We start from the raw sequence: 25,023 nt of genomic DNA on the forward strand, positions 1-25,023 counted from the left end.
GACAGATTCTTCCAGGGAATCCAAGTGCTTCCTTCCTCCTGCACAACTTCTTAGGGGCCTCCTCAGTGTGATGCTCTGGGGGGTATCAGAAGAGATGGGAAAGCACTGCAGGGAAGTCTGAGGTTTCGGTACTCGCTGTCTTTGTCGCGAAAAAGGTTGGCACTGTACGCAGAGATGACAGGGCTGGGGGCTGAGGATCCGGGGGGGGGGTGTCTGAGCCACTGAAGCAGACATGGCTCTCTCCAAAACCTCAAAGGCTGACCTTCCCCGAGAAGGACAAGACTCCAGATAAGAGAGGGCAAGCCTCTGAATCCTAGTTCCTTCTTGTTCGGAGGAAAGTCCTCCTAATGCCAAAGCTGGAGTCAAGCTACCCTGAGCCGATGCCCTAGGTGTAGGGGCAGCTCCAAAAACTTCAGAGCAGACTAGGCAACTATGTCTCCGAGAGGTCTCTGGATCCGACTGAACCAAAGAACTCAGAGTAAACGATGGCTCCGATGATAGAGAGTTATCTTCCGAGCCAAAGCAGACGGTGCCGAGTGGCTCAGACCAAATAACTCCGAAGCTTTGAAAGAAGTCAGAGAAGGATGTAAAAGGACAGGTAGCCAATGTATGGAACTCCTGACCCAAAGGAGTAGGAGCAGAAAAAATCCCCTGCATACTCTGTGCCCAGAGAATCTCTCTCACCAGTTTCTCCACGGCCACGTTGATCAAACTCCTAGAAGAGCAGATAAGACACTGCAGAAGGTGACTTTGGTCTTTCCAAAAAGGGGGAAGGAACTTTAAATGGGACCGGATCAACTGAAGACAAGTATGGGTCCTTTGCAACGTAGGAAAGCTAGAAGTCAAACAATTGTCTGATCAAGTCTAAGTTTAATCGTGTCCAATGTCAGATCCGAAAAAGTGGGTGGAGCCACGTCTCAAATGTTTGGGTCTTAACAGATGGGTCCGGAGATTTCGAAGCCAACACAGGCCTCTTTTTAGATTTTTCAGACGTTTCTGATGGAGTATGACAAAGAACTAGATGAACTCTATTTGCTCTTTTTGTGTTTGTTCGAAGGGGAAGCTCCAGATAATGCCTCACTGAAAGCTGATTGAAGAAGACCTTTTAAAAATCAGCTCATTCTTTCATTCAGAAAACTAGTAAAAAACAAAACTGCAAACTTCAAACAACAAAATACAAGGAACAAACCACACTAGGACCAAAGATAAGGGTTAGTGCTTTCGTTTACTGAATTTAGCAAACTTCTTCACTTCTTTCATTCAACCAGGGCTCTATGGTTGAACACATTAGCAAATACAGCAATCTTCTTGGAGATGATGGGGGTCCCAAGCAACAGACACAAAGTGAATAAAGCATTTTCCTCTAACATTCTTTTCATTTTTTGAAGCCAGTCCTTTTTTTCTGCCATATCTAGGAGAAAAAAGAAAGTGTTGAGCAAAAACTAAGAGGAGAATACACCAAGTGTAAGGGGAGAGAACACTAGTATTCAGAGGTACTTTCATACGAAAAGAAAAGGAAAATAGCAAGAAATCAGTAAGAGATTTAAGCTATGCTAAAATATAAACAGAGAAAACGTAAAAAGAAAAAATTTGAGAGAGAAAAGAAAACTTTAAATTCAATAAGAAAAAACATATCTGCTCGAGAACAGCCGGTCACCATGTCTAATGCAAATAGGGGCAAATGAGATTTGAAGTATTTAGGAAGGGAATATTATGAATAAGGGAGAGGCTTGAGAGTTTGATTACCACAAATTATAGTAGCGGCCAGGTCGGACCTGAGCACAAACCCAAAGGTTGAGGATAAAATGAAAATTGACATCAGATCAGTGTAATTTGTATACTGAATACACTTGCCCAGGCATTTAATGAAGGAGCTGTCTCAAAGCTAACATTCTACTCCTAGCTCTCAAGTACATTTTGAATTTTGTTACTTTCTGCACTTTGGTGGTATTACTGTACTAATGTGTTAAATTTTTTCCACCTGTTAGATGTATAGTTTAGGACTGCGTTTTAAGTAAATAAAATTTTCTTAAGATTTTTAGTTTCTAGTCCACTTTGCCATCTTCTGTCTGGCTCACTGCAGTTTATGCATTTTTTTAATCCCAATTTAAATACATTCCTTTTCTAGGGAATGAATGTACGCAAGTTAGTTTCTGTAATATCTGAAGGCATACTTTAACATGCCTAACTTTTGTTTTCATGAAAACAACAAAGTTACAGTGACTGAGGAGGCACAGAATGGTAACAGTCTGGTAAAGTGTGCAGTGTGTGTAGAACAAACATCTACACTCCTGTGTCAGACCAACTTTTTATAACATCTACTTATCACTGGTCACTTTTAGGATAAAATAAGACCCAACACAGAGTGTATGCAGACATGGCTAATAAAACAGAAACAAACGTACAAATGTTTATATATATTATAGAATCACAGAAGATTGCTAGACAAATGCCCCTGGGGCCCTTACAAGCCTAGCCAAGAGTTTATCCCCAAAAAGAAGCCACAGTCTGCACATGTCGCCCCTGTCAATGAGGGACACAGTGTTACCCCTGGCACAAATTTGTTTCCCATCCTCTCATCAAGGTTGAGCTTGAAAAGGGTCAGCGAGGTGCTTTGTTTGACATGTACGGTTAAGTCTATTCCAGAGACGGGGCAGCCTCTGGGAGACAACTCTGACTAGAGAACAGGTTTTGCTGATGTCGCTTATTAGATTCAGACCTTGCGAGAGGGTAATGCGTGAGGAGTTAAGACTTATACAGATATGGAGCATCTCTAGTAGGGCAGGGTCCGAGATTGCCTAGTAGGCGAGACACAGATCACCCCTGAGCAATCTGTACAATATCGCTCAGAGTGATAGTGATTCGAGCCTGTCCCCATAGGACACGTGTTGGAGGCCATAGATTCTCTTTGTGAGGTTATTTCAGTGGCCTTTCCAGTTGGTGCAGACATCTGGAGAGGTACATACCAAACGGGGTGTTACACTTAATTACTGGTCTAATGAAGTAGAAGTATACAGAAATAACCACCTCCTTTTTTCTGGATGCAATCCCTTTACTTATGAGATGAACCAGTACTTGCGTATTATCGCAACCACGTTCCAAATATCTCACGGATTGTACATGCAGTACTCAAAAAACATAATGAGCAGGTCACAGATCCTGTAACAACTCAAGTTGGTAGTAATTTCTTATATACACAAGTACTACTGTTTGTTTTCTGATACTTGGAGACATCATCAACAAATGGTAGTGTGGGAAAAAGAAAGCAATGTAGGTCCTTACTGAAATTCAGTAATATAAACGGATAGCTGCATACCCCTCAACCTCTAAGCAAAAAAACCTGAACAAAACGGGAGGAAAACTCCCAAAAATAGGGACAGATATTAAATATCACTCTGAAACAACAGTACTCGCATATAAGAAATCACTTCACTTTTACTGTCTTTATTACTAGCAAGTTGGGTAGTTAGATTATCTGCGACCTGTTCATTGTGGTTTTTCAACACTGCATGTAAATCTGTGGGATGTTTGTAACATGTTAGGGCCTCTAATTCAAATACTTAATCTGTTATACATACACCCAATTAATTTTTTTTTTTTTTTTTTTTAACTAAAAGGAGGCGACTATAAATGCAGTACTTGATGACTATTTCAGATCATCCGAGCTTAATAGGACTGTCATAAAGATGATCAAGGGCACGGTTATGAAATCTACAACCCATCTGTAAAGTTTATAAATAATCAAGAAACCACCGCACTTCCAAACAGAAAAGTTATGCAAAAGTAATCTTTTTTAATAGGTTCCCAAAAAGTCAGGTTCATAGGTTCATAGGTTTATACTAGGCTATCTGCCCTAAGGCATTTATAAGCCTAGCCCAAATTTTTGTGGCTTACGCCACCCCTTATATGAAGAAATACTGTGCCCATTAGTTTGTTGTGCCTCTGTCCAGCAGTGACACAGAGATGATTCCCGGGGTAAACCTACGATCTCCCATCCACAGGTCTAGATTTCTCTTGAACAGAGTCAGCGAGGTGCTCTGCCTCACATGGACCGGGATTTTATTCCACAGCATAGGGAGTCTCTGAGTGATAAATCTATCCCTCCAGCACGTCCTATTTATATCCGTGCTAAGGTTTAAGTTGCTTGCTCTAGTGGTTTTGGTGGATTTGGATTTTTTGAGGTGGAGCATGTCCATTAATTCCGGGTTGGACATGGCCTTGTATGTCAGGCACAGGTCACCTCTGAGCAGACGGTATGCGACTGAATAGAGCTGGAGTTTCTTCAATCTGGCAGCATAGGACAGATTTTGGAGTCCCGTTATCCTTTTGGTGAGGAACTTTTGGGGTCTCTCCAATTGCTGCAGATGTCTGGTGAGATACATCCCGAATGGGGCATTGTACTCGATCATTGGTCTGATAAGTGAAGAGTACAGGGGAACAATGACCTCACTAGATCTGGATGTGAATCCCTTCATGATCAGGTGGGCAATGTAGAAGGTCTTTCTAACCACTTCAGCAATGTGAGTGTCAAAAGAAAGGCCACTGTCAACCTGGGTCCCCAGGTCCCTGATAACCTCTTCTGTGCTTAGTGGATTGCCACTTATATGGTAGCTTGGGGTTACCTTGTTTTTCCCGAAGGGTATGACTATACATTTTTTGGCGTTTAACTTCAGGTCATGGCTCTGGCACCAGCTATCTGTTTCCGTGAGTCCCTTCTGCAGGCTATCCGTGTCCCCTGCACTTTCCACTATGGCGCTCAGTTTGCAGTCGTCTGCAAACTTTGTCAGCCAAAGTCCTCCCATGCTGGCCTGTACTTCTGAGAAGTAGATGCCAAACAATAGGGGGCCAAGGACCAAGCCCTGTGGGACACCACTTGTGACCGGCTTGGAGTCTGACACAGCGCCAGCAACTCTAACCCTGTGGGTTCTGTCCTTAAGCCAGTTTGCAACCCATCTTGTGACATATGGGTTTACATTTAAGCTGGTAAGTTTTTCTACAATACCAGTGGGGTATTGTGTCGAAAGCCTTTGCAAGGTCAAGGTAGGCTGTATGGACTGCCTTTCCCTCATCAATGGCCTTGGTGACTGTTTCAAGAAGTCGACCAAGTTCAAAAGGCATGATCTTCCCTTGACAAAGCCAAACTGGGTCGGGTCCAATGTCTGCAAGTCCCTATATCTTTGTTTATGAGCTCCATTATGATCCTCTCCATAGCTTTGCAGACTAGACTTGTTAAGCTTATGGGGCGGTAATTACCAGGGTCCGTGAGCGCCTTTGTGGAGTGGGACCACAGTTGCCGTACGCCACTCCTTGGGCACGATCCTGTGGTGAGGCTGAGATTTAACAGCTGCCGTATGTGCCGGGTTAATTCCTCATTTAGCTCGTGTAGCACACAGCCGGGGACACCATCCGGTCCCATTGATGCTGTGTTTTTAGCTTTAGAGAGCAGCTTTCACCTGCGCATTTGAGATGTCCCGGAGGCTACACTCGGCTGGGATAGTTATCTCTCCTTTAGGCGGGGAGAGGGGGGGGTGAAGTTTGCACTGAACCTGTCTGCCAGTATGTTCGCAATGTCTGTGGGTTGAGTGATTTTGTATCATTTTGGACTAATTCTGAGCATATCTGGGAGTTTCCACCCAGGTTCCTAACATAGCTGAAAAAGGCCTTATGATTGTCCTCTGAATCCATGGCACTTTTTCTCTCAAAATTGGCCTTAGTTGATTTTATGAGTGCTCGTATTTTTTTACTAATAATGATCAGGGGTGACTTCCCTTTTATGGATTTTGTTCTATCATGTAATAGCTTTCTCCTCTTATTGTAAAGTTTGTTAATGGCTGGGGTCCACCAGACTGGACGTTTGCCCTTTGTGGAAAGAGTCTTGGTTTTATTTGGGATTGCCTGATCCATGCAGTCCTGTACAGATTTTGCTGCTCTGGTCCCTATCTGTTAATGTTATGTACAGAGCTGTCTGATAAACCTGGAGTTTACACCCTGTCTCATGAAAAGTTAAATGTTGTAAGACCAGGATACGATCGTCTTTTAAGAAACTGCCAAAAATCAGTCAGACAGCTATCTAGAATTAAGTGAAAGGCATAGTCATGACTTTCACAACTGGGTTGCCACTTGAAGAGCATGTCAATATATCAAGAGTGAGTTGTTCTCGATGTGGTTACGATAATACGCAAGTACCGATGAACCAAATAAAAGACTTTTCTGACCACTGCTGCTACATTACAGCCGAATGTAAGGTTATATTAGATACATGCACACAAATTATGTATACATGTAAATAAATACACCACCACTGTTACTATAAACCATGATATGTAATATGCGCAAAAACTAAAATAGGAACAGTCCATGTGAAAAGTAGACCATAAAAATCTGAAATTTTGCAGGCTTTGCAGACCACTCCTCTCTCATCTCCATCGCCAGCAATATCTTTGAACTCCATACCAAAGTGGTTGTCTGACAATCTACTCATCCTTAACCATAAAAAGACCAAACTGTTAATCTTTTCTTCCCTGTTCTCTTTCTCACCATAAACCCACCTTTGCCATTACATCCTCCAACATCACAATCATAAAACCCGAACCCCACACAAAGCTCCTAGGTGTTATCATTGATAATTACATCACAATCATAAAACCAGAACCCCACACAAAGCTCCTAGGTGTTATCATTGATAATTAACTCAAATTCAACCTGTACATACTCCAATGTATGTGTGTGTGTGTGTATATATATATATATATATATATATATATATATATATATATATGTATATATATATATACACACACACACACACACACACACACCAGAAACTAGGTTTGCTATATCACAACAAAAAAATTCTAACTTCTAATGCTAGACTCTCCCTGGCATATGTGCTTCTCCTCCTCCCCTCCCTTCTACATGCTACCCCAGTTCTAATCAACATTCAAGCCAACAACTTTATACAAACTTCAACAAACATACCACAAAATAGCTAGACTCATTATGAACTCTCCATACAACTTGCATCGCTGCCTTGCCCTAAAGTCTCTACACTGGCTTGAACTCCCCCAACAACTCCTTCTATTGCAATTTCAAATAATACACTTTCTATACAAACCAACTTAACCTCGTTGTGCAGCTCTCTCTTCCCTGGTCTCCACTTATGCACCATTTTGTACCCTCCGCACCTCTAACCAGCAACTTATGTACATCTACCAAAGAAAAAATGTGGGCAAAATTCTATATAAATCATCTGCAGCCCAAGCTTGGAACAAACTTCCCTTATACATACTTTCCATTACCCACTCATCACACTTTTTAATCTACTTAACACCAAGACTTGCCCCTGCCATAACCCAACCTAACCCCCACACCCCTGTATATGCATCTAAAATGGTCTCTCCCCATTCACCTTGTAACCTACTAGATAGTTACCTGGTAAACCCAAACTACAAAATTGAAGGATTTAAATTCATATGTATAGATTTTTATTTAACTTTGAAAAATTACTATTTATATATTGCTGTATGCATTTCTATTTTTTGACCTGTTGTATTTCAAATTTCTTTAATACTGTAAGCTGTTTGTAACTGGAGCTTTTCTCCTCGGGACTCCACTGAAAACAGGCCACAAATCCAGCTGGAACAACCAGGTTAACAAATGTCAATAAATAAATACTTGCTACTGGAGAAAAATAAAGTGATGCAAATGTGAACTAAACCCGTTACAACTGCTTATCCACATTACAGAAATGTTCTACTAAAATAACATATTTGTGTTCGCATAACAGCAAAAATAAACATTCGGAAACTAACAGGTTCTGTCATTACATCACAAAAAACTTTGGAACCAACACGCTATTTACATTTAAATGTTCCTGCATAAGTCACAGCACTAATACTGTAGTAGGGTTACCACTTTTTATTTTATTTAATTTATTTATTTTTCCTATGCTTAAAGTGAGACAGTTTTCACTAAAACATAAAATACTACATAACATACACAACACATTAAATTTATGCAAGTACATTTTAACAAAACAAAAAAAAACTCGCAGATGTATTACCAAACCGCTTCTACTTTTATTACCGACTTCAAGTGTTAAAAAACAGAGAGCTACTTCAATGTAACCATTACAAAAAAGAAACTATTCTCCTAAAACTGCAAAACAATTTAACAGTCCAAAAGTGTTTTCACTTTGAGACTATTAAGCAAAAAAGTAATTCCATCATATTTCACCCAGAGCTTTAAAAAAATCCCCGATAACATTTTAAAACCGTATACTGACATCTGGCAAAACTGAAACACCGCTTTATTTATTTTAAGTATCTCTCTCCACATATGAGCAAGGGAGTACCAACATAAGGACCAGTTACAAAAGAACTAAAACTGCTCGTTAATTATGTACCCAAATACTAAACGCATCACTTTGTTTTAAATCTCCTTCACTTTTAATAAGTACCACAAACATGAGAGCTATGTACAAAAAGAACTAAAACCCTCTCTGTTAATTACGTACCCAATACTAAAACTGGAGTCAGGGAAAAAAGTGACCATGTAAACAACAACAGTCCAAACGTGCAACACCACGACCCGCCCCAAACAGACACGCTGACTGTTCAGCGCCACCCACCCCAGTTAACTTGCCCTACAAACTCGCAAGCTGCACCTCCAAGTCCAACCCAAATAAAAATTCAAGATGGCTGACTTACTTCTCATCACGTGATTGCCTATAGTCACCATCCCCAAATCCTAATCAGTGCTTGCACAAACCATTATACTATACAATGGCTTGCCAACTAAATTAAACACTTGGCATTTTTATCTGCACACTTGTACTACAATTATTTTTGTGTTTACATTTGTGGAGTAGGGGTAAAATGGCGGCCATTTTCTACAAGCTTGCGCATACAATATGGGCGACCCACTCCAGTCAATTTCACTTGTCACAAACATAAAGCAACAACTTAACAAAAACGTACCGACTCTTCTTCTTTTTCCATCCCCGTTGGCATCTGCGGAACAGCCCTGTTAATAGAGGCATATTCGTGCAAGTCTGGTAAATCCTCGCTGCGGAATACGGGTAATGGTTTGGACGCATCCAGCGCCCGTGCCCGAAACGACAATTTACTCATTTTATTTTTTCAATATAAATGTATCCGATCTCTACAGTTTAAATCTATGCCAGCTGGAGCGCTCATTGATAGATCCTTTGTTTCAAACGTTAAATGATGGAATTGTGTTTTGTACAACGTAAATGAGCGAGGCCCGGAGTCCCAGGTTTTGTAGACTGGTGTCGGTCTCCTATCACTCCGTTCTCGCTTTCCCTGTTTAATACGCCATGGCCAACATGGCGGACATTAAAACTCTACTGTCCCTCTTACAGCCAACCCAAACTACAACTGCCATTCCCACATTGCACCGCGCATGTGCGCGGCGCAGAGAAACATATAGCGTATCAGCACGCGTGCACTTGCCAAGCCAAGACAACTGACCAAGCAACGGGGCAAGTAGAAGTTAAAGACAGATATAAACAAGGTGCTTGGCTACTAGGCGCGTTTGTAATTCACGCTTTAGATATCGGGGGTAAAATGGGCAATATCTGGAGTGGAAAAGGGATTCGCTGACGATTGCCAACTGTTGTTACCGAGTAACAATTTCCAAGTATGTCTAAAGGAGTGAGGGTGGAGCCAGATCTAGGTTATTGGCATGACACATACCTTAGCGGTAAGAAAAGGGTGGCATGCACTGAATGGGTGCTGCTATAACACACAACTCCTGTAATACTGCTAAACCAATTTCTCGTAGCATTCGCCTTTCTCGAACAAAATCATGACAGCAGCACAACCTATCAATATTTCATTATGTCAACGCAACTCCTCTCGTTTCTCTCATCCTCTTGGCACAAGAAATAGACTGGGCAAAGTCAGAAATAATGGGGGAGTCCAAAGAAGGGGAGAATTTTAAATATTTTAACTGTAAAAAATTGCAACAAGTTTTTCATCGGTATGCAATTGCTGGAAAATATTAAATCTGAAACTCAAATTTCTGTCATTATTTTGTGACTTCGGTTCTCAACGATTTTCTTATGAAAACACGTTTTATGAAAAACGGACTCAAATATGAGGCAAACTTTTGGAGTTAAGCGATACGCATATAAATCCACGATTAAGAATGCATGCGCAATTTGCAAAGACTAAATGATAATGGAGTTCCTATCCATATACTTTGGTACTCTACTGCAAGGATACAAGACTGAAGATACATACCTCTTTCAGCCAGGACCAACAAGATGGAATGGCAAGCAAGCAGATAACCGAATGTTAAAAATATATATAGCGGAACATGTTGCATACAGTACGGGAAAAACAAACGAAAAAACTTTGCAGCAAAATTCTCATTGTACTGTTCAACAACACGAAAAAGCTAAGAAAACATAATAATACATAAACGGCAATAACGTTAGACACTAAAACACAATATATGCTTCTAAACAGAACATATCTCAAGCATTAAAACCAACAGTTTTGGTTCCTTCCTAAAAGGAATCGCCATTCTAATACTGTTATAACATGCTGTCTCTCAATATATATCGGATCTTACTCATATTCACTTATAAGAAATTTTGCTATGTATCTTAAACTACTGGTTTGGCGACAAACGTGTCTCTCAGAGTAACATGGTGTTTCAGTTTGCTCTGCTTTTGTCCAAGCTGAGTCTGAACATGGATGGTGGATCACTGCTCTCCCCCTAATTAACATTAAAATTGTTTTAATTTTGAATTTACTCACACCACTAAAATTCCACTGGCGTTAATTTGGAGATTATCAATTTTATTTTACATTTCCAGATTTTTCATGTTAACCCTTCAGAAATCCCATCACTGTCTTTCATAACTATTTAAACTTAAGATGGTTATAAAATATATATGCCTGTCCGTCTCTGCTTAACATCATTATTTGTGACAAACATTCCTTCTTGAACTCCAGCAAATGTATAAATTGACAGCTTGGCATCCATTCTAGAATACTTTTCAACAATGACCCGGACCCGGTCCAAAGTTTAACATTTACAGCAGGCACAGTTTTCCTCGGCAATGGTTACTTGCACTGATACTGGGCATGATCTGTACAAGTAGCGTAATAATTACTACTTACAGTGTGTGGAGTGTTCCTCTGATGCTGCTGGGCTGATGAGGAGTGCTGCTTGCAAAACAAAAATTAAAGACACCTTTCAGTTTCAGGACTATGGTTAAAGTTAGGTTCACAGTTTTAGAGACATGGCTTAGGATTATGGTTTTGGTTTAGTATTGGGGGTAACATGATTACTTGGATCGCATTTCAAAGGGAGAAGATAATGATGAAACAACTTGTTTCACTGTAATTCTGCCACTAGACATAACTTGTTTGTCCCAAGAAGGAAAACAAGTTATGTTAAGCCTGGCTGCCACATGTAACTGACACCCTTTATCTTTTTACAAGGTCCCTTGTCAGTAACTCTAAAGTCACAATTCCAAGCAAGCACTACAGGCTGGTCTCCCTTAAACACACAGTTTATTGCGACAGCTGCAAAAGATGTAGCGAGCCTGGTTATGAGACCTGGCTTGACATCTGCACGATTCACAAGTATTGCTGTTGAACCATGTAGTTGCTGTACAAATATCAATGACTACATTACAGGAATAGGGTAGGGAATCAACCAAATCTGCATCAATGAGTTTCTACACTGCAGCCTAGGAATGTAAGTAGCTAAGCAGATTGCAGGCAGGACTTTGAAATACTTACTGTTACCCTCAAATAAGAGGACAAAGTAATCAAACTCCCCTCACCAATAACAGAATTTGAATAGGTGGGACAGCTAAGAGCCAGTCACCCTGCAGTCTTTGGTAAGGTGTCACTATGGGCACACTTGGTAAACATCCTGGGATATGAGATGATATAGACTAGGAAACTCCAGAACTGGTAATGACTGGACCAGACTCAGAAGAGTGTAAAACTGTCAGACTACTCTGCAATCATAATATGGAAATATGCATCTTTTTTTTTTTGGGGGGGGGGGGGTTGTAGTCTACATCTAGACAAAGAATGATCAACTTAACCAAAACCACAGATTTCCTTGGGAATACATGTACTTTGGCCAGCACTAAAAAGAACCTGGTGTACTATCCAAACTGTTTTTGCTTTTTTTTTAAATCTCTTTGACCACCTTTTTTCATAGTTTTTCTGAAAGAGTGGGACATCTAGCAGGGGAAGTGATGATGGGACAAGAGTGCAAGAAATAAAGGCTTTATGTGAGCACTATTCCTGGACTAGAGTTTACTCAAGGTACTCAAAATAATGAAATAGTTATTATGTCGACGAGGACTTGTATGCAAAGTCCTGATTTAAAAATACAGGTGTAGTCCACAGCTGCATAAATAGAATCTGGGAATGGATACAAAAGCTTGGCAGTAGCCTACATGAAAAAGAAAACAACAGTGTTGAATTGTCCTTCTACAATGTTTCCTTTTAATGGGTCTAATCTACCCACCATCTTAGCCTCCCCCACGCTCAACCCAACCTACATCCAGGGCCAGTGAGGAGACCAAGGGTGCTAGTGCATTGTCATACACCTCTGCTGTGGAGTGTGTCATAAACCCCTTCCACCTCACAGCACCCTTGTGGGCTCAGCAGTCATTGCCTAAGGGTGGTGTATGCATGTTTCTGCCCATGGACAACCCCCTAAGAGGTATACTGCTTGCAACACAGAGTTTGTCAGGGTCTTAACACTGCTGCTACTACAGCAAACCCTAAGCAGCCTCTCTTCCTCAAGAATGGGCAAGGAAGCTTCAGCCACTCACACCCATCCCCACCAGTCATTCCAATGCCCCCCCCCCCCAGAATGAGCAAGCAAGCTTCAGCCACTCACACTCATCCCCTCCAGTCATTCCAATGCCCATACCGCTAAATGAACGCAGATCATCTGGTGAAGATAAAGGGCTTAGTCCTTCTGCACCATGAGGCCAGATCTTGGTAATCAGCTTTTGAGAAGATAAAACCTTACTTATCATTCCAGAGAAGGAGGGTGTGCTGGATACTACCATAAGTAGAAAAGACAAAAAGCTAGTGCCAGGGAGTTGTGCAAATCCACAGTGTTTTTCTGGGTTTCAAGAACTAATGCTTTTCCAAAAGATAAGGTAGCAGTGGTGGGAACAAAATCTGCCAGGGCCAATACAGTGCTGCAAGGATTGCCTTTGATTTGTGAACTTTCCATTTTGAGTAAGTACAATCAGAGAAAATAGGGAGAAGATATTGAGATGTCTCAGTGGCCATTTATGAGCAACAACATTCCAAGGGGCATCCTTGGTGTAGAAAATAAGAGATAAAAATATGCTGCACTTGATACTGTTCAAGGAGATAAACAGTTCACATCTACGGAGAAAAAAATTCAAAGCTACCATGGAAATGAGGGACCGCTTGGGCAGAGGCAGTTATCTGTTTCAGATGTTCTGAGCTCTCAGCACAGGGGATGTGACTGTACACCCTCTCCCACTAGCTGATGTACCATAATAGTGACATGTTGTCTAAACTGTACAGAGACAACTCTCTGCACGATGAGTCCTGAAAGGACTAGAGGATCAAAATTACCACACTCATATAAAGCACTGACAAAAGAGAGAGAGTTCTGAAGACATCTGGACACCTTGAAATGTCCTCCACTGAAATACCCCTCCCATGGGGATGAATATCTACAGGGATCATCATCAACATATGTGTAGGTGGAGGGGAGTCTAGATCCATCCCTCAGAGTAAACATCTGTACACCTAAGACATGTGGATCTGATGGGACACAATAACTGCATTCCTGAGACCAATGAACCCAAAGAATCCACTGCATAATTCTCAAGCAGTATCTGATATGAGGAATCAAAAGGAACTGGATGCTGCCATGACAACCAGTGCCCTTTCACAAAAGCTACAGCCCACATTTGTGCGAGTCAAAAATGATGAAATAAAAATTAATCTAGTTTATTCAAGCCACATGGAGTTGTGCTCTGCATGACTTATGTAAACTGTGACCTGACTATCAGCGGCTGTGCAGGTTATATTTATGATTTTGCCACATTCACAATTTTTCCCTACAGATGTGAGCAATTACTTTCTCACCAATACTGGTTCCTGAATGGATGGAGCACCAGAAGACAGTCATCCAAATCTCATCAGGGCCTTGAGTTAACACTTGGCTGACAGTTGGTGCAGAGGTTTAAGGCTGCAAGCTGTATTTCCTGTGATGCAGGGTTTGATTCTCTCAGCTCTCATTTCCCTGCTGTATGACCTTGAGCAAGTCAATTAAACAGATATTGCTTAGTGCAACTGGGAATTTGAGTAGATTCCTCAACAGTCCCTTGGACTGCAAACCTAGTAACTACCTATGACAATGGAGCACCTTGCCTCCCTGTAGTCTCTGAGAAGCTGCTATCTCAGACATGCTTTTGGCAGGCATTCTGGAGATTGAGGTGAGATCACATGAAAGGGTCCTGTATGACTCCTACCAAAAAAAAAAAAAGGACTCCAACACAGAAGTGTGAAATCCTCCTGGAGTGCTTTGCAATTCTGATGGGGCGGTCCAAAGAGCACGTCTAGCCCCCTTCCACCGGACAATGAAAAATAGACAGAGCACCAAAGACCATGTAAAAGGCTTCTTTGGGGAAGAAGGCATTCAGGCCATACAGATGTATTGAACCCAGGAACTTTGTCATTCTGGCACTAAAAGGACCGTGCACTAGAATTCAGACTCCTCCATTCTGCTGGGACCTCCTGGAAGGCTGTCTTCTCTATAAAGTTTAGCATCTTCTTGTCACTTGCTTCTGACAGGGTGAAACATCTAGCAGGCAAGGAACAGGAAAATGGGAGAGTTAAGTTGGTCTTCTCTGTACTCCAGAAATGGATAGACTAGTGACTGAAGGGGGGGGGTGCTCTTTACATAACAGTGCATAGAACCTTCACAAACTTAAGCTCTGTCCCTTATCCATAATCTGATGCTCTTCACCTGTTCACCTTAAACACTTTAATGGGTTCTGTCTAGCTCAAGGAAATTTAGAGGGGGTTCAGTCATTTTGGACCAAGGTAAGGGCTCATTCTTTAAAATTTTCCCACACAGTCAAATTTAAAAGGATCTTCCAGTTTCTGCCATTTGTGTACACTTTCTCTATTTCAAAAACTTTTCCCTTACATTTCCCCAGAGTCCCCTCCCGTACCCTCATCCAAATATATACGTACTCGTGTTAATTGTTCAAATCTATCTTTTCTGCCAGTGTCAATCATTTTTAACTTGGTGACTACTAGACATTTGAAAGTTGCACTGTTCTGTTGCATATGGATATACACTCAACGGACAAGGCCCGTGGCTTCCATTAAGTAATACCACTGCAACCACAAGATACTGCCTCGAGACTTCCACAAACTTTGTATCATGTGTTTTGAAGTTTGTCATCTTGACTCAGACTCTACAATTTGTATAAAAGAAAATAGTGCAGGGGTCTTGAAGGATCACCACAACAAAATAGTTTTCAAAGGTTTGTTGAAGGGTTACCATCTAAAGAAAAGGACAAGACAGAAAGGCAAGAAAATAAAAAGAGTGAAGATTAGAGGAGATGGATTAACAAATCCTAAAAAAATATATCTTTAGCAAAGATTCCCAAAATAATGGCTTCTTTTTCCCCCAACCATGACCTTCAGGGAAAGGCATTTCCTTCTCTTTCAGCATTTTCTGCCAGGCAAGATCAATCAGGCCCAAATAACTCCACTGCTCAGAGGAGCAAAATGGAAAGCTTCTCCCCCAAGTAAAAGTCATGGAGATTCCCATTAACTCAATTTCCTTCTGCAGCTTTCTTCTTTCTCCAGGTCTCTCCAGAACCCAACACAACTTGTCCGAGACAAGATGATGATAGCATATGTCACAGTTCAGTTTAGTGTTTTCTCAGTCCCCTTAGTGTCTAGGACTGCACAAGCAAAAATCCAGGACCCCATTATTTTGGTTCCTAGCCCAGGGACAATTCTGGTATCAGGAGTATCAGAACCAGTAGAAGATCCTGTGATAGCATCTTTAGCATGCTTGAATTTGTCTTCCGTGACACTAGTGGAAGTGCCAGCACCTACACCACTCCTAGGCCTGATAGGATCAGTACTAATGGCTCAGCAGTGGCCTTTATGCTTTTGAGGTCACTGTTAGGTGTTGAAGGTTTTGAAATTTGATTCTTTGGTGCCAAAGCCTACCCCAGCCAAGATCATCAACATCAGCAGTGACGGTCTTGGTGCCAGTGGTTTCAACCCCAGGTACCTCGGCAGATCACTTGGCACAGTAACAGTCTACTCAGCTCTTTCAGATGGAACATGCACTTACTCCAAATTCATCCCCATACACTGCTGAAGCAGAGTGTTTATGGTGATCATCCATCTTACCCTAAAAGGACTTGGGGCCAGAAAGGCCAAGTGAACCCATTTAGTCTGAGTTACCTTTTCCCCAGAGAAGCCTGGATGACTCTTCCCCCAAGAGGAAGCACACAAACTTACTCTTCCTAAATATGGATCTCGACAAAGGGGTGGGGCTTCACCCCAATCCCCCTCCTGGAACCCCCAGATTTGTGGCATTACTAGAGATAATACAGCAGGGGATTTTGGTCCAGTGACTCCACATCCCTGAAGGGAGAAATCCTTCTGGAAGCTCACAGGTCCTCAAAAATAAATTAATATAAAATGGTGTGCACAAAAGCTTGTAGTGAGACTGATGTAGTGGAAATCAGGTCCAGGAAGCCCAAGAGAGTGCTGCTGACACCCAAAGATAGGCCACATTGGAGTAAGTGGTTTCAGCTGCCACAGACCATAGGCTTCAGAGAATGCCCAAGATATTCAGATTTCAAGATAGACAGATCTTCAAGACGCGTACTACAAAGTACATCCAGGCCGTCCTTTCCCAAAAAGGGCAAAATGAAGTGAACAGTGACCATCTGAAACTTTGTGTGTTGAACTAATTTGTTCAAGTTGCTACGATCCAGAATTGGTCTCCAGTCCCCAGTTTTTTTTTTTTTTGGCAACTAAAAAGAATCTTGAGTAAGTTCCGGATTCTATCTGGTCTGGTGGGACCTCTTGGATGATTTTCTCTAGCAGCTTTGTACTTCTAGTGCTGCTGTTTTCCTCTGATTGGGTGGACCATAGGGAATTTGCATGAGGATGGAAGAGGAAAAGAAAAGGGAGTTGTATAATATCTGGAAATAATCTTCTGCACTCACAAATCTTTTGTGATGTCTTGCCAGGCCTCTCTGATGCAGAGATAAACAACCCCCAAATGCCTCCAGAGGGGGACAATCGGGTCTCTTTTCAGGAGCACTGATAGGGTCTGTCAGAAAAAAAGAATCCCTCAGGGGAATTATCTCCATGTTGATCCTGGAAAGGACCTTGGGATTTTTTTAACTAAATTTTTCATCCTCCCCATTAGTTTCTAGAGAAGGACCTTTAAGGGGTCAAAAAACGTACTTCCACTGCAGAGAGAGTCCTTCTGTCCTGCTCTCACCTGAAGTGTGTCCCCTTCACTTTGGATCCAAATAAATGAGGTTCTGTCAAAAGAAACATTCACAAAAGAGGACTTGAAGGGCTTCCCAAAATCACATAAGCACCATCCAGGCATGCTTCCTAATGGAAATGCCTGAACCCACTGTCCTTGAGGTGCCCTCAGCTGCATAAGAGATAAGCCTCACAGATGAGGTTGAAATGGACTGAAGGGTTGCCAACTGTGAGGCCAAAAGAAGCTGGAGTCTCAGCAGTAGTGGTCCCAGAAAGGGATTTTGACAGTTCCTTAATCAAATCCCTCTTGAATTTTGTAAAATGTGCCAGGTAGTTCAGCGATTTGAGGGCAAAAGTTGTCAAAGCGAAGACATGCTTCCTGAATCTGTCCAAACCACTAGAATCTCTGCTGGGGAGATAGTGGAACTCTGTTCCACAAGTTCCTGCTTAGTGGCCACTGCAACAACCACAGCATCTAGAGGTACTCCCCTATTCCAAAACTCCATTCCTGCAAGTGGTGCCAGAATCTGATCCGGTCTCTTGGGGATAAGTTCAACTGAGTCAGGCTCCTTCCATGCTGACTTAGAGATCAAATCAATGAGTTCATCAGTGGACAGGGTCACCTAGGAGGTACACAGGCCAGATCCAAATGCCTCCAGGAATACCAATTCCTCTGGAGAAGGACTGTTGGAGGACTAACCACTCTGTTTAAAGGATCTCTAGGATGTTTCCAAATGAGATGTCTTCGGGTGGTGATTTGGGGGATCCTTTCCCCTTCATCAAAATTTGTATCTTCAATGATAGACTCCTGTGGGGAATTTAAGTGCCTCCTTTTGCACTTTCTCTTCTGAGGTACTTACTGCTCCCAAGTATCAGAAGAGATGGTGATACCCTGCTGGGAAGCCTGGAGAGTTTGGACTGGCTGTCCCTGTGGAGTTGAATGCTGAGGCTCAAGGCAAAGAATCACACGAGATCCTGAAGGAAGATCTGAGGAGGGAGAGACCATCCATCCTGCCGAAGTACAGAAAACTCTCTCTCCACCACCTCAAAAGCAGAATGTCCCGGGGGAAAGGAAGCCTCCACCCCAATGGCTCCATTTGCCCAGAAGGCATTCCACCCGAGGTGGAGATTGGAGCAAAGCTGTCCAGTACCTAGGCTCGAAGGGGCAGAGATGTCTCTGACAACTCCGGAGTAGACTCCCAACACCTCGGACCCGGTAGGGACACTACAGCTCCGACAATTATCCAGCTCCGAACTTGCCAGAGCACTCAGAGAAATCCTTGGATCCAACTCAGACAGTCTCAGCAAACTCGGATCCAACAGCTCCATAACGAACTGCTGGACTGGATAAGGAGACAATAGTAGAGAGGTACAGCAAACCAAGGCTTCCTGACCTGAAGGTATAGGAGCCGGGAGAATCCCCATTCGTATCTGCACTGTGAGAAATCTCATCATCATCCTATCAACATTGGCTTCAATGAGACTTCTAAAATAATGAGAGGAGGCCACAAAAGGAGAGTCTGAATCCCATCTTTCCAAAAATGGAGAAGGGACCATAGACAGCACCAGGTCAACGGTTGGTGAATATACAGTTCTTGTAAGAAGCCTTGGATCAGACAAACTCAGATCTGAAGAAGTTTTTGGAGTTCTGTGAGCCAGCTTCGATATGGAAGCCTTCGGATCCATCCTATGCCTCTTTTTGGAGGTTCCGTCAATGACAGAGTGGAAGATCCAGATGGTCTTGGGGACTTTTTTGAAGTCTCCTTAGAAATAGTTTTAAGGGGTTGAGACCCAGTAACTGCTTCCGTAAAGGCAGAAGGTAACAAACCTTTTAATATCAACTTGTATTTACAATCCGCAATAGCTTGTGGGTTAAAATTCTTACAACGAGAAAAATATGTTCAGGTGTAAAATTCTTACAAATAGAACAATATGTTCAGGTGGTCTGGGCCCAGGCAATAAACACCTAAATCAATCACGTGCAATCTGACAGCGGAAGATTATGACATTTTTTTTTTTTTTTTACATTTCTTAAACCCTAAAGGGCCTTTTTAAGACCTCTTCGAAAATAGGAACGCAGAAAAATACATAGAGAAGAGGTTTTTTTTTTTTATGTGTGCATATATATATATATATATATATATATATATATATATATATATATATATATATATAAGGACAAGAGAAATAAGGGCAAAGTAGGAAAAAAGTACGAACAATGGTACACAAGAGCACAGTTAAATAGAAAAAGAGTAAATATCTATGAAAACCAGCAATGGTATATATAAGGGATACACTAAGTGTAAGAAAAACATATAGAGAAAAAATGTACTTATCTGAAAATAAGCTCAAGAGCTCAGATGACCACGTCTATTTCGCGAAAGTGGCAAACAAGATCAGGGGTATGTTAGGGGTTGGTGCATTATGGGTAAGAAAAGTTTGAGAACTTTATGGTCACCACAAGCTATAGTTACAGCAGAGTCAGATCCGAGGATCAGATACGAGCCCAGCTGAGGAGGAATGAATGAAAATTAACATCAGATCAAAAGTTTCTCTGGTGTCCTTAAGCAAAGCTGGCCAAAAAAAGTCACTCTGGATTTCATTTGATATACTTCTAGAAATCCACCATACTGGTCTTATCCGATTTATTTCTGGAAATCTACCATACGGGGACAGGTAACGGAGTACCCTCAATGAAAAAAAAAGTGGAGAATGCATAAAAACAATCCTTAACGCAACTGTGACTATCCTCTCACATGGACCAGTGGGCTTTGGATATGTGGGAGCTCCCTTATGAGCAGCAGTCAAATAAAGATACATTTAGAAGCCTCTGGTCAGAAATAAGAAGTTATGTACTCACCATAACGTTCCATCTGAGTAGGTGGCTTCGTTTGTCTGCAACCTGTGGGTCTTGGATCCGATATCGGATCCGAGCCGGCAACTATTTATACAGCTATGGATCAGAGCTCCTAGCTCCTCCCCTCACCCATAATCCCCTGCCAACCCCAATTGGCAGATCAAGTTTGCCCTCCTATATACCTGAAAAGGTTTCCCAACAGGAAAAGGCAGGAATAATACCACCATCTAACTCTTCTGAAGGCCAGGGGGAAGGAGGGAAGGATTGTTGCAGACAAATGAAGCCACCTACTCAGATGGAACGTTATGGTGAGTACATAACTTCTTAATCTGGAGTAGGGACTTCATTTGTCAGCAACCTGTGGGACAGCATCCCCAGCTACCTGAATCTTGGGCGGCCATCATGGGAGGATGTTCCAGAGCACTGCGGAGCCAAAGGATGCTCTCCCTCTGGAAGTGACGCCCAGTTTGTAGTGGTTAATAAAGGTATGAGATGAGGCCCAAGTGGCTGCCGAGCAAATATCATCCAAGGGGACTCTAGATCTGAATGCAGTAGAAGTAGATATGGAGCGAGTGGAATGTGCACGAACCCTTTGAGGTGCGGACCTCCCAGAAGCCTCATAAGCTAGAAGGATACACAGGGAAATCCAGTGTGATAAGGTGACCTTCGAAACAGCTTTACCCAAGTTGAATTTGGCAAAGGAAATGAACAGCTGATCAGACTGTCTGTGACCAGCAGTCCTATGAATATAGAAATGCAGCTGCCTGTGCACATCTAACAAATGCAGCTTGTATTCTCCTTTATTTTGATAATCAGGGAAAAAAACAGGAAGATTGTGGACTGATTGGTATTGGTTTCTGAGGCCACCTTAGGTAGGAAGGATGGATTGGTCCTGAGGTACACTCTATCCTGATTAAAAACCAAGTAAGGGGGTTTTATGGAAAGAGCTTGAAGTTCCGAAACTCTTTTCGCAGAAGTGATGGCTACCAGGAATGCTGTTTTCCAAGACAGGTATTTAATATCAGCCGAGGCAGCTGGTTCAAAGGGAGAAGCAGTCAAGGCCTGAAGAACTAGAGATAGATCCCAAGGGGGTATGGCTTCTTTGATAGGGGGCCTGAGCAGAAAAGTACCCTTGAGGAAGGTTTTACATAGTTTAGCTGACATCAAGGGACCTGTCTCGTGTCCTACATGGTAATGGGAGATGGCTGCCAATTGTACCTTGACTGTCGAACAGCTAGCCCCTTGCTGAAAAAACCCGGTAAGGAAGTCCAAAATGGACGTTAGCGGAGCAGTGAAGGGGTCCAAATTATGATGTTCCGCCCAGACGGAGAAGTGCTTCCATTTACTGCGGTAAATCTTCCTGGTGGACGGTTTATGCGCTGCCACCAAGATGGCTTTGACTGATGAAGAGATACCGGGAGTCCTAATTAAGAGTGGAACTGGAGCAGCCAAGCTGTCAGCTTCAGGTTGTCCAGATTCGGGGTCGGTAAGCCTGATGGGTGGGAGATCAGATCCGGGCTGGGATCCAGAATCCAGGGAGGATTCACCAAGTGAGACCACAGGTAAGGGAACCAAGTTTGTCAAGGCCAGAATGGGGCAATGAGGATCATTTTGCTCCCCAACCGAGAGGCTTTCTGTAACATCTTTAGCATCAGGGGTAGAGGAGGATAGGTATAAAGTAGACCGGGTGGCCAAGCATGCACTAGAGCGTCTCTCGGGGCTTCCCCTGGTGGGGGAATCAGGGCGAAGAAGCTGTCGCATTTCGTATTTGAGGGAGAGGCAAAAAGATCGCAGCAGGGTTGCCCCCATTTTGCAAAAATCTGTTTCACTACTCGGGAATTGAGAGACCAGTCGTAAGGGGAAAGAATAGTGCGGCTGTGTTTGTCCACCAGAATGCTGGACCATCCCGGAATGTGCATTGCGATCAGAAAGTGGTTGTTGGTGATCGCCCATTCCCACACTCTCATGGCCTCTCGGCAGAGAGGATAAGACCTGGTTACCCCCTGTTTGTTGATATACCAGACAACTGACATATTGTCCGTCTGTATCGCAACAGTTCCGATGGGAAGAAGGTTGTGAAGTGCTTGCAACGCCAACAGCACTGCCCTCATCTCCAGAACATTGATATGCAGGGAGGTCTCTGAGTCATTCCAAGTGCCTTGGACTGTTCTGCCTGAGCAATGCCCCCCCCACCCGAGGCGAGAAGCCTCCGTGGTCACCGTGACGAGGGGAGGTGGAGCACAGAAGGGGCGACCTCTATGGAGGTCTGGGGAATGAAGCCACCATAATAGGGCCCTCCTGCAAGCCTTGCTGACGGAGACAGGGTGATTGAGAGGAAGAAGCTGGAAGGACCATTGTACCTGAAGGGTCCACTGTAGTACCCTCATGTTTAGGCGAGCACACGGAAGGAGCGTAACTGCTGCTGCCATAGAGCCCAGTGCCCTCAGGACCAATTCCACGGGTGGAGCTTCTGATTGGAGGATGGCCCGCACATGTAAACTGAGATTCTGTAGTCGTTCCGAAGTGAGGTAGGCTCGTAGACTTCTCGTATCTAACCTGGCCCCTATGAAGTCTATCACTTGTGTCGGAGCAAGGGAGGATTTGTCCATATTGATCGTGATGCCTAACTGGGGGGGCTAGGCGAAGAAAAAAATCTCTGGCTGAGCAGAGTAGATGCCTTATTGGGAGGGTCAGGAGCCAGTTGTCCAGGTACGGGAAGACCTGTATTCCCTGAAGTCTCAGGTGGGCCGCTATCACTGCTAAAACTTTGGTGAACACCCTGGGGGCAGTGGTGAGGCCAAAGGGAAGGACCCTGAACTGATAGTGGCTGGCTCCCAGCCGGAAGCGGAGAAACCTCCTGGATCGTCTGTCCATTAAGATGTGGTAGTACGCATCCTTGAGGTTTATTGAGCACATCCAGTCGTTCTCCTGCAACAGGGGGAGAATGGATTGAAGAGTGACCATTCGGAATTTCTCCTTGGTTACCGACAGGTTCAAGAGGGAGAGGTCTAGAATTGGTCTCAGGTCCCCCATCTTTTTTGGCACCAGAAAGAACCTGGAGTAAAACCCTAATCCGAGCTGGTCTGGGGGGACGGGTTGGATGGCCCTTTTTTCTAGCAGCTGCTGGATTTCCGCGGCTGCAGCCTCCCTCTGATCGAGTGGTACATCGGGGGGGTTCTTGAGTCTGGGAACATAAAGCATAGGGATTTTGATACCTCTGGATATAATCCAAAGCACCCAGCGGTCTGACGTAATGGACTCCCATGCCGCCAGATGCTTCGAGGTCTCGCCAGCAATGTCCTGTTCCAAAGGAACAACCTGGGACATCGAAGCAGGCTGTCCCTGTGGCCGGGTGACGGAAGCCTGACCCAGCAGAGAGGGAGTGCAGGGCAGAGCCGAGACAAGGGCCGGGGGTCTGGATGTTCTCGACAGAGCCCTCTCCACTACATCGAAGGCTGAGGGGGAGCTGCTCTCCCTGGGCTCCAGGAGCAGACTCCCACTCGGATCCGATGAAGGGATCGGAACCGGCGCCGAGACCGTCGGATCCGAGAGACCAGTGTGCTCCGACCTGGACGGAGCCGAAGGCACACTGAATCCCTCGGATCCGAAGCTCGGGCCATGGCTCTGAGAGGTTGGATCCGACGATGGAACCGACAGACTCGAGGGTAGGGTCGGATCCGAAGTACCCAGTACTGTCGGAGCCGACCCACCCCCGGCTCCAACGCTGCCTGGCTCCAAGCGCTCCGAACCCAGAAAGCGGGTCGGAGAAGGAGCTATCGGAGCAAATAAGGGTGTCGAGCACCCCCCCGAAGGGGGGGGGAGGCAGGAGCACTCCCATCTGCAGCTGGGCCTGGATGAACCTTCTCATCATCCGGTCCAAGTCTGCATCAGAAAGGCTGTAGGTGGATTTCGACGAGGCCACCGAGGCAGGCCTGGAGTGCCCGCCTCGATGACCTCGACGGAGATCGGGTTTCCTCCTCCTCCGGTCCCGGGGAGAAGCAAGGTGATCGGAGCCGAGGAGGAGGAGACCTGGAAGCCGTGGAGGGAGAAGCCCGCTTAGCTGGGGGGGGGGGCCGAAGCGGAGGCCTCGGCCCGCCGCTTGTGGTGCTTCTCCCTCCATTTCTCGCTCCTGGCCTCCCTATCCTCCGGCGCTTTAGTGGGAGTTTGAATCCCGGCTGGAGGAAGGGGGCAGGAGTGGCCACCACCACAGGCTGGGGAGGTGCCACGGGAGTAGCGGAGGCCAAAGCCGACTCCGGGGGCAAAAGTCCCGCCAGGACCAACTTCGACCTCCGCTCTTTCAGTGCCATGGGGATGAACCCTGCACAAATCGTGCATCCTGAGGACAGGTGTTCAACCCCAAGGCACCGAACACACCGAGTGTGGCCATCCACCGGTGAAAGTTTATGGCCACACTCGGTGCACTTAGAAAAAAATGGGCTTTGGGGCCTCCGACATTTTTCAAGAAAAGAAATAACTACACAAGCACACCAGGCCCCAAAAACACAAGCAACACACACACACTACGACCAGCGAGGGGAGGAAATACACTAAAAAAGAATAAAATTAACAAAAGGGGATCCTAAACACACGCACTATCTTAAGAAAAGAAAGATTTTCTATTTTAACAAGTTT

General features: G+C 43.9%; 1 protein-coding gene across 3 annotated transcripts in view; it reads right to left on the minus strand.

Moving 5' to 3' along the window:
• Positions 1-25,023, minus strand: part of EPC1 (enhancer of polycomb homolog 1) — a 1,950,735-nt gene that overhangs the window by 1,649,029 nt on the left and 276,683 nt on the right. The window contains exon 1 of one of the 3 annotated variants that reach the window (XM_044066704.1): positions 8,979-9,424. The exons of 1 other annotated variant lie outside the window; for it this stretch is intronic. In XM_044066704.1, the coding sequence (XP_043922639.1) occupies positions 8,979-9,131 (153 nt within the window). In that variant the 5' untranslated portion in view covers positions 9,132-9,424. Of the gene's footprint in view, positions 1-8,515; positions 8,537-8,978; positions 9,425-25,023 lie in introns of those variants that run through there. One more of the 3 variants, XM_044066707.1, reaches the window with a different exon arrangement.

This window comes from Protopterus annectens, chromosome 3.part1 (genome assembly GCF_019279795.1).
Source record: "Protopterus annectens isolate FY-2018-M chromosome 3.part1, PAN1.0, whole genome shotgun sequence".
Taxonomy (NCBI): Eukaryota; Metazoa; Chordata; order Ceratodontiformes; family Protopteridae; genus Protopterus; species Protopterus annectens.